General features: G+C 35.4%; 1 protein-coding gene across 1 annotated transcript; it reads right to left on the reverse strand.

Moving 5' to 3' along the window:
• Window positions 1–737: 737 nt before the first annotated feature.
• Window positions 738–8,273, reverse strand: LOC134260315 (uncharacterized; the record flags this gene model as incomplete). Its single annotated transcript, XM_062742881.1, has 3 exons — window positions 8,169–8,273; window positions 4,935–5,046; window positions 738–852 (listed from the first exon to the last, which is right to left on the reverse strand). Coding segments are annotated over exons 1-3 (323 nt in total), but the record flags the coding sequence as incomplete, so codon positions are not given.
• Window positions 8,274–11,250: the final 2,977 nt, after the last annotated feature.

The following is an 11,250-nucleotide window of genomic DNA, read 5'->3' on the forward strand; positions in this document are numbered from 1 at the left end:
TGAACCTGGTTACTCATCTGGAAAATGTAGGTCAGATCCAGCATCCGAAGCAAGTCTGGTAGTGTCCATCCCTAGATGCATCATCCATGCAAGTTTGGTCCAGTAGGGCTTAAACTTCCATGGGAATAGACCTGCTCCAAAAACTTGAACCTGGTCACTCATCTGAAAAATGTAGGTCAGATCCAGCATCTGAAGCAAGTCTGGTAGTGTCCATCCCTAGATGCATCATCCATGCAAGTTTGGTCCAAATAGGGCTTATAGTTCCTGTGGAATGGACCTGCTCCAAAAACTTGAACCTGGTTACTCATCTGGAAAATGTAGGTCAGATCCAGCATCCGAAGCAAGTCTGGTAGTGTACATCCCTAGATACATCATCCATGCAAATTTGATCCGGGTAGGACTTATAGTTCCTTGGGAATGGATCTGCTCCAAAAACTTTAACCTGGTCACTCATCCGGAAAATGTAGGTCAGATCCAGCATCCGAAGCAAGTCTGGTAGGGTACATCCCTAGATGCATCATCCATGCAAGTTTGGTTCAGGTAGGGCTTATAATTACTTGGGAATGGACTTGCTCCTAAAACTTTAACCTCGGACGCCGACGCCAACGCCGGGGGTATGGCATAAGCTCATCTCGACTTCGTCGAGTTGAGCTAAAAAGGGAAAGACATGTTGCATTGTTTAAATTTATTATTTTGAACAAAAATCTTTTGTGTTCCTACGTAATAACTTGACATACCTTGGAGGGTTTAGGTTGTTCCGTGGTTGTGATGAATACATTAAAGCGTTTCTAATGCACCTATTCATATTTTCATGACACGTACATCCGGGACTCTGGCTGCTGTGTTTGTTTTCTGTAACATGTAGATGGTTTACATAAACTATATCAACAGGGACAGATTGTCTTTGTAGTTTAATTCTTATGAAACTTTGATAATTCAGGAAAAAGAGTGTTGAATGTAACAAAGGCCCATGGAACTTATAGGTCCAACTTTCCAACAATAGAATTTGGTTCGTGTTTAATTTTAGCCAGAGGCAATGACATTCATTATTTTATATTTACATTTCCAATGCCTTTGACCACGATTTAAAGAAGGATTAACAAGAAATCTGTGAGCCAATTCTCACTAGTAATACCCCCGCTCTGATGAGAATCAACAACTATCATGTTAATTTACACAAGTTCAAAAACAGGCAGATGCACAGAAAAATTTGAAGTTGACATCAGATTCATTTCAAAATTAATCCCACCATATGGCTTGCCTCAACAAAGAGTGTACTAAAATTAAGCATCTGCTATGAATAGTTAATGAGAAAACTGCAACGAAAATTTGTTATGTATGAAACGGACTGACACACAGAGAAACAGGAAGTTGACATCGGGTTTGAACGAAAATGTATCCCAACGTATGGCATGCCTCAGAGAAGATTGTGTTAAAATTTCAAGCATCTGCAATGAGTACTTGCTGAGAAAACTGCGACGAAAATTTGTTATGTATGAAACGGACAGATGCACAGACAAACAGGAAGTTGATTTCTGATTTTAACAAAAATGTATCCCAACGTATGGCATGCCTCAGAGAAGATTGTGTTAAAAATTTTAGCATCTGCGATGCCTACTTGTTGAGAAAACTGCGACGAAAATTTGTTATGTATGAAACGGACAGATGCACAGACAAACAGGAAGTTGACATCAGATTTTAACAAAAATGTATCCCAACGTATGGCATGCCTCAGAGAAGATTGTGTTAAAATTTCAAGCATCTGCGATGAGTACTTGTTGAGAAAACTGCGACGAAAATTTGTTACGGACGGACACACAGCTACCCGGACACACAGACACACGGACGGACAGACACACAAGGGTAAAACAGTATACCCCCCTCTCCTTCGGACCGGGGTATAAAAAGTTTAATTTAAGGAATAACTGTCAGATTTTTCAAGTATTCATGACGATGATAAATCGATTGGCTTCCGTGATAATTTTATGCATAAACGCCTTCGGAGTTTATGCAAATTATCACGCAAGCCAATCGATTGATCACATCATGAAATCCAAAAATTAGACAGTTATTCCTTAAAATGAAAGAGGTACCATTGTTTATCATAACTATACACTTAGCATGCTTACTTTTATTACTTAAAACCCAGAAGCAAATCAGAGGAAAAAAAGAAATATGCATTTCCACTATGTAATCAGTGGTGACCCATTCCCACACGAATCACTGACTGTAAGGATACATATTTCACAATTTTCGAAAAGGCACCTTTGCTCATTATAAATGGTTGATTAACACCAAAGAAAAGATTTCAAAGCATTAATACATTTTCAGTATATGATAATTATAGTTTCATAACAACACCTATGGCACGCCAAATTCACTAAAAATGAGCTAAACCTAGTTTCACAATTGATAAACTAGGTTTATCGACCGTAAACTATAGTTAACAAACCGTAAACTATAGTTAACGATTCGTTAAGTATAGTTTTCATCTGTAAAACTATATTTAACGGTTGTTAATTATAGTGTACGAATGCTAATCTAAGTTTATCTGTCTGTAATAAAATGTTAACAATAGATTTTGTTGATAAACATAGATTCACGTTTGTAAACTATAGTTTACAATCGTAAACTAGAGTTAAGAGTTGTTAATCATAGTTTCACAAATCGTTAAACTATATTATCAGATCGTTAACTATAGTTAACGGTTTGTAAACTATAGTTTACAAATCGTGAAACTGTATTTATCAGATAATCTATGTTTTGCAATCGCAAATGATAGTTTTCGGTGTTAAGTATAGTTTACGGCTGTGAAACATAGATTATCGCGTTAACTATAGTTTACAGATGTAAAATATAGATTAACGTTGTTAACTATAGTCTACAGTTCGTAAACTATAGTTTACAACTGATAAACCTAGTTTTATTGATTGTGAAACTATGATAAGCTCATTTTTGTGAATTTAGCGTGCTAAACATAGTTTCACAATTGATAAACTAGGTTTATTGACTGTAAACTATAGTTTACAAACTGTCAACTATAGTTAACTAAAGTTTTCATCTGTAAAACTATGTTTAACGGTTGTTAACTACCCGGGTATAGTTTACGAATGATAATCTAAGTTTATCTGTCTGTAATAAAACGTTAACAATAGATTTTGTTGTTAAACATAGATTCACGTCTGTAAACTATAATTTACGATCGTTAACTATAGTTAAGAGTTGTAAACCATAGTTTACAATCGTGAAACTGTATTTATAAGATACTCTATGTTTTGCAATTCCAAATAATTGTTTTCGGTGTTAAGTATAGTTTACGGTTGTGAAACATAGATTATCGCGTTAACTATGGTTTACAGATGTAAAATATAGATTAACGTTGTTAACTATACTTTACAACCCGTAAACTATACTTTGCAACCGATAAACCTAGTTTATCGACTGTGAAACTATGTTTTGCTCATTTTTGTGAATTTGGTGTGCCATAAACACCCCCTCCCCTACGGTGCTCCGACCCAGGAGGCATTAAATTGATCATTTTTGAAGAGATACCTTTCCTCATCAAAACTCTGTACTTAGATCATCGGCTTAATACCCAGCAGCAGAGGAGAAGCTTTTTCAAAGAAATTATACATTTTTACTATACAATCAATAGAGCCCCGTCCTAACGCCAAAACCTCTGGGGCCATTAAATTCATAATTTTGAACGATGCACCCTTCCTTATCATAACGATGTACATAGCTCATTGGTTTAATCTACCTAGGAGCAGAGGAGAGGATTTCTTAAGAAATAATACATGTTCACTATATATTCAACAGAGCCCAGCCCTAGCACCAGAACCCCTGACCCTAGGGCCATGAATTTCATAATTTTGGTAGAGAGCTCAATGCTTATTACAGTCATGCCAGCAGTAGGGCTGCTTGATGTATATAGGAGTAAAGAAAAATATTTTTAAAGATTGCATTAATTTTACGGGTTTTGGCCATACCCTTCAGACCCCAGGGGGGCAGGGATCATGAAACTCATGTTTTTTTGTCCCTCTTTACTCATTGATGTTATATGTCAAAATTGGTTGACAATGGTTCAGCAGTTTCAAAGAAGTTGAAAATGTTCAAAAGTTGACGGACGACGACGGACGAAAAGAGGTAGCAATATGAGAAGATGTAAAATCAAACCAAAAAGTTATTTTTGTCAAGGTAAAACGAATAACTGAATCATTATAATCATTTTAAATACACTAATAAAGGTAAAATCAAAGTTCAGTACATAATAATTTATTATTATATGGTATTTTTCTATTAGCCTCATCAATGTACAGTATATAATGATATAAAATTAGGAAAAAAAAAACACATGATTACCATGCACAGAACTTTCTTTTTTTTCAAATAAGAAATAATCTTCATGACCGTTTTTACTTTAAGAAATTATATTTCAAAATTACTTTTAACACGGGAATATTACAGATCTGCAATTGATTGCTTTCTTTCATTCTATTTAATTTAATCAATATTTTATTATGTTAAATTACATAATTGGATTGGACATCAGGCATGGCCTATATAAGTCCTCTCCAAGGTCAAGGTTACAAATGTTAAGAATATTGACAATAATTTACAATGATAGAATAATACGTATTAAGTTACATTATTTTCTTTTCATTCTATAAATTATATATGATCAGAGAAAACATTCCTCAATAACATTTAATTTCCTCCCTAGAACCTGTGATAGGAAATGCTGCTGATATAATAAGTTTCCTCTTATAAAATGAAATGTATTACATGACAGGGCACAGATTTTGGTGTTTATATGTTTAAAACATTTTTGAAATAGTTTAGAAATCAGAAGATAATAATTTTTGGTGCCTTATAGAGATACAAAAATCAGATACTCGAGGGATGCCTCGTCTAATATTTACCTATCTACTTACCTTTAAAAAATTGGGCAAGTGGACCATTGTCTGCCAGGTAGCGACCCCGGACTAAGGACACCGGCTGAAGGGGATCTGTTAGTCGGTAATACAAACGACGATAGCTCGCCTCCTGTCGGAGTAAACAAAAAAAAACCCCACAATTTGGAATGAACAAAGATTAAAAAAGGGAGGTAACTGGAACATAATTATTTGTAGTAACTCTGGAAGTACTTCGACATTTCTATTTCGTAACAAATCAGAAAATGGGTCCTTATGGGTTATAATATAAATTATTAAAGGATCATTTAACAAAGTTTTAATGCCGTTATTTAATGTGAAAAGTGTGGTGAAATGGTTAGTATGTCAGTACATGTGTATGTTTAAAAAAAAGTCAAGAATGATAAAAGACACGCAGAAATTTTATTGCTCATATCCAAATAATTCCAGAACCGTTTAACTTTTAACTATAGAATAATTCATGCCGATCGAGAATTTTTTTTGCAGATTTTGCTTTTTGTACATTTGAAGTAAAGCAGTCTGACGGCATTTTCGCCCATCTTCTTTATCATAAACATTACCAACTTATATTTTCCAAGAGGTTTACCCTTTTCTCTCTAAAACAAAAGTACACAGATCCCGTGTGTACTGTGTAGAGCACCTTTTTCTAAAGCATACAAACTGGTACTATAACTCAGCTTATCACAAAGAAATACTCTCATCTTAATTACTGGGATTTTATAAAAAGCAAACCATCGCAGGTCACCGATTAGAATATTCACATTGGCAAAAAAAAATATATATATATCTTATTTATATACATTTGATGATATTAATTTTATTTGTTTATAACTTTAAAAAAAAGTTCATAATCATAAAATTTTACCAAAAGTTCGTTACATCAAAACGTACGACATTTCTTCACCCTTTACTATCTTTTCTTACTATAACTTATTTTAAGGAGAAATTTCCATACGATAATGATTATCTTGGGATTGGTCATCAATAAAATTATCTCGTTAGAATCTACATAGCTGTGAGTACGATCAAATTTTAGCAGTCTACAAAGGATAAAGTAATGTTAAGGAAAATTTTGTTTGAAAAGCCCCTTTGCTTAATTTTTTGGGGTATTATAATGACCTTGTTAGCAAATAAATGCTATCAGTTGGTCAACAGGGGGTGTTTACTCCTCCTTGGCAACTGACCCCATCTCTGGAATTTACAGATGTCCGAGTTTAGTGCTCTGTTTACAAATTTATTTGTTTGTATATTTTTTTTCTGAGACTAATCAGTGTTCGTTGTCATTACCTTTTTTTCATTATGACAAATTTCTTTAAACAACAGAGACATTTGATTTTGTTATTCCCCTTTTAAAGAAGCAGATAATTAAGACGCTTGTAGCATCTTTTTAAATTAATTCATCCAAGAAATAATTGATACGCAAAAAAGGGGCAGGGTCTCATACTCGAAAATATGGAGGGGGTATGAAAGTTCTGACATTTTGAAATTTCTTTTGAAATTGAAGGATTTGACTTTAAAATACAAAATCAATAGGGGTGTCATTACGCACTAAATTAATAGTTAAAGATTATCTTCGTGAAAAAGTAGCCACCTCAACCCCCGACACCACACGCATGAATTATAAAGTAATTGTGAAAATATATTATAACCTACAATTTGAGTTCAAGTAAAATCAAAAGGGTCAAATCTAATGTCTAATTCCTCTACCCCCCCCCCCCCCCCCTTTCCCAGACCCAAAGCACAATTTGTACTAAATATTATGATTATCTTTGATTTGTCAAGTATGACCGGAAAGAAATGCGTAAAGTTGACCGTTTGGTTGGCATTCCTGCTTCGTTAATGAAAAATGTTTGAACAAATCACTATCCAATGACAAATTGTCAAACAGAGAGGTGCTTAGCGTCTTCTTGGATGGGCGTCCTAATCTTTCTCTATCAAGAATATTGTCAACAATTGGGACGATTATTCGTAGAGCAATAATCCACCGGGTCATTATTATCGAGATAAGCTTAGTAAAGAAATTAAGGATAAAAAAAAAATAAATACGGACAGTAATATTATTTTGATATGGGTTAATTTTCAAAAGACAAACTAAACACTATTCAAATTGTGATCAAACTGCAAATTAAATACTTCTGGGCTGAACACTTAAAACAATTTTGAAACAATGCCACCTTTTTAATTAATTATAAAATTTATTACATCCAGCAAGAGTTCAAAATGATTGCTTGTATTACATAAACTTAATTCATGTTTTTCACGTATTGTTCATCAATACTGCACTTTAAGTTTCCTTTTCTTTCCTGAGAAGAGTTTATTTGATGAAGTTACAACAATTATATAATTTGTTGTTTTGAAGTAGCCCCCCCCCCCTTCCCATTTTGTAAATACAAAATCGAGCAGAAACTCCCCTCTGACCGCAACAGACTTACTCGACTTCCTGTCATTGGTCATTAAATTATTTTGTTTTAAAAAACATATTGATAGTACACACAAGTACTCTATAGTTGATATTAAAAAGATGCTTGAGTTTCATATTGACATAATATCTGTAGCTTTTGGAGACCAGGTCTTCCATCAATCTATCGGAATTCCCATCGATACCAATTGCGCCCCGTTGTTAGCATATCTATTTTTGTATATTCATAGGAAGCATATTTGTCCAAAATCTTATACGTGAAAAGAACAAAACACTTGCTGTGGTCAAACTCGACATTTAGATATGTCGACGACGACTTGTCAATTAACAATCGTTATTTCCGTTCTCATGTCGATACGATATACTAAGTATCCCGGTGAGCTTGAAATAAGAGATACTACAGAGTTTGACACATTTGTTTCATTTTTTGGATATTTTACTTGAAAAGACGTTAATAGTAATCTAACAACCAAGCTTTATGATAAACGTGATGACTTTAACTTTTCAATCGTCAACTTATGCAGCAATATACCTTCATTACCTGCCTGTGGGGTTAATATATTTCGATACACAAGACACATGTGCAATTAAATTTCAATATTAATCATGATGACAATAGTGTTATTTTGCTTGAATCATAGCTTTTAAGTAGTTATTCCTACGCAAATGTGAACAACAGAAGTTTATAATTATTCTTTTTCACTGATTTTGAAGTACTTTTGAATTACAAATTGCAGCTCATATTTCTTTAATGGACTCTTGAGCTTGAATACTATTCGTTTTCTCCATATATTTCATATAAAAAAGAAGATCACCTTCAGAAAATGATTTCCATGATACTTTCTGTAGTTTCTACTGAAGTAAAGTGGTTGATCTGTGTTGTATCTCCTAATAGGCTGTCCTGAGATCATTCCGACAGAAGTGAAAAACAAAACTCTATTGTGACGTATACAAAGTGACGTCATAATAACAAAATCGTAATAATTATTGTAACCTGTAACCTAAGGGTCCATTTTCAGGAGATACAGGGTCCAATATATATAAATGAACGTTTCTTATGGCTCTATCTGAGCCTATAATTAATACTGGGAATTAAAATTATGTACAAGTATGATTATTTATTATTTTCATGGGATCCTTGTCCTTATCATTATTTTTTTTATATAAACAGCGGGACACAAAAGCCGAGGTTCTCTGTTAACAAGTACAACATATATGACTGGGTTCCCTGCACCTGGTTCCGAAACCAAGTTCTTATTGTAATGAGTGCTCGGTACCTCACCCTTATTCAGGATTACTATACCTTGCACTTCACCACAATTTCTTTGCTTACCATTTACCGGCGCTCTGTACCCTAGCCTTACTTTTATTTCACTATTCTAATTCTTCTGTTCTAATATGAACTATTATCTTCTTTTCAACTTCCCACTTCTTCTACGGGTTTCAGAATGATCGAGACTGCCTCTGCAGCCATTTATATAGCAAAGGGCTATACCATTCAAACAGGTGTGAACAGACTCTTGGACTGTTCCATTATTCCAGGTCACACCAACGTTTGAATGGTATAATCCCATTGCCTTATTTATTACTCATTACACTACCCACGCCTCTGTATACTTGCGTCCCGCATGTTCATTGGTTATGTTTTTATTTTTAGACAATGAAAAGATCAACAAAACGAGGTTAAGAATTCCTTTCTTATACCCAGTTAAACAATTATTCAAGTATTTACAAAAATAGACTTATGTACATTGTTTCTTTTTCAAAGTACATCCCTATAATTAGTCATTCCAAATGTCTTCCTCAACTCTCTCCACACATTCACCATACTTTTGGTATTTTCTTACAACTCTGACTTCTGGTGACGACTTGTGTCCGTCTGAGCGCTGGCATCCAACCTAGTAACAGGTTTCGTACAGCAGGGGCAGTGATGTAAAACCATGGGCGCCTCATGATCCTTGCCATCATCTACCAGGCTTGAACCTTTGTCTTCAGATTGATCAGGCACCTTGTCTATAAGTTCGTCTGTCTTGCGCTTGTCTCCAGGGAGACTGGGCGAAGTTTTCTTCCTAGTGGTTCTACCAACTTCAAGTTTCTTCAAATAAACTGAATCATATGGATCCTCTCGCCATTCAGAATTTCCATCACGGTCATCTACAACATCCGACTTGGAGTTCAATGGAACACTTGTTTTTCCATCTTGCAGACTAGTGGTTGAGTGTAACCTCTTCTGGTGTCTCCTTAGACGTGAATGCCTTGCAAATGCTTTGTCACACTGGTTACACTCAAATTTTTGTTTATTCCTGTCCGTAGATGCAATTACTTGCTCAGGACATATCTCTTTATTCCTTGGTGGAATCGTTCTTGTGTCTTTTACATTGACTCTGAAACACCCCAAATAGCCCTTTAGTTGGAGTTCAAGCTCAGCTCCTCCAACACACATTTTCCTTGAGTAAACATCCACCAAACATCTAATATGCTTCAGAAAATCTAAACCTAAGATACCGTCTGTTTCGATATTTGCTACAACTGTCTCAAAAGTAAACTTTTGATTCCCCATCATAAAGTCCAGTGTGCACTTACCCTGCACATGCAATGGCCTTCCATCGGCTAATACTATCTTCTGAGTTATGGGCAACAGTTCTACAGCTTCAATGCTAAGCATGTTCTCAAATACTTTATTTGACAAAATTGTCAGTGTAGCCCCGGTATCTACTAACAATGTACAAGGCACCTTATTAACACTAGCCTTTATAAATAACCCACACTGTGTATCAACTCGTGTTTGAGTGACTGAACTCGTATTCGACTTTCTTTTCTTTGGCTTAGCCTCGGCTAGTTCTTTTTGTTCTACCGCCTCATTTGAGGATACCGTGCATGCATTGCAGTTATTACAACTGATCTCTGTTTTCTTTTTAACATAACAGTCTTTAGCCCTGTGACCTCGTCTACCACAGTTATGACACTTAAAAGGGAACCTTGTTTGGTCAGAACTTTGTATTGAACTCAATTCATCTGCTTTAAGTTGTCTACTGGTTTCTTTGCGTTCTGACAAAGTGGCTATTTTGTTCTCTAGGTCTCGCAGTGACGACCGAAGCTCATCTCGTAATTGTCTCAAATCTTCCCGTACCTTTGTATTAGTTTCCGATTGCCCCTCTAATTCACTATGTGCTGTTCTTGCAAAACTAACATCGTGTCTTCTCTGGTGTTCAGCTCTACAAAAAGCTTCAATCTCCACGGCCAGTCGAACTGCGTCATTCAAAGATTTGGGTCGTGACTGCTGTATTCTTAGGCGCATATCAAAGTCCGTTAAAGCGTCTATGAACTGATCTTTAGCAATCATCTCTGTAACCTCACGTGGTGCCGTCGGGTACGCTAAATGTGCTAGTCGTCGTATACTTTCCCCTAATTCTGGCAGAGTCTCCTTAGTCCTCTGATGTTTTTCCTTTAACATGGCTCGATATAGTTCCGTCTGATTAGTCGGTGCAAATCTAGCCTCTAACGCTTCACACAAATCTCAATATGCACAAGCATTATCTGTCTTCATATTTCCAAGTATATGTTGGTAAACTTTTCCCGAGTACCATGAGATTTGGTGCCGAGCGAAGCGAGGGACCAAATCGAATGGCGAGGGAAAAGTTTAACAACATACTTAGTACATGCTTCACACGAGAAATTAAACCCTTTGTGTATCGGTCTATTTAATTAAAAATCTTTGTGTGTTTCTTATTATTTAATCAAGATAAGGATAGTTTAACCTCGACATTTGCCATTTTGTACAGGCCCAGATGTGATAATTATACCCTCGGGGTAATATCTACCTGTCAGGTGACGTCTACAGTGAGTAGTTTTCAAACACAATACAGGTTCATTTCTATAGATTCAAAAATCTCTGTA

This window comes from Saccostrea cucullata, unplaced genomic scaffold (assembly GCF_032062105.1).
Source record: "Saccostrea cucullata isolate Sc308-1 unplaced genomic scaffold, CSIRO_AGI_Scuc_v1 ctg12402, whole genome shotgun sequence".
Classification (NCBI taxonomy): Eukaryota; Metazoa; Mollusca; class Bivalvia; order Ostreida; family Ostreidae; genus Saccostrea; species Saccostrea cuccullata.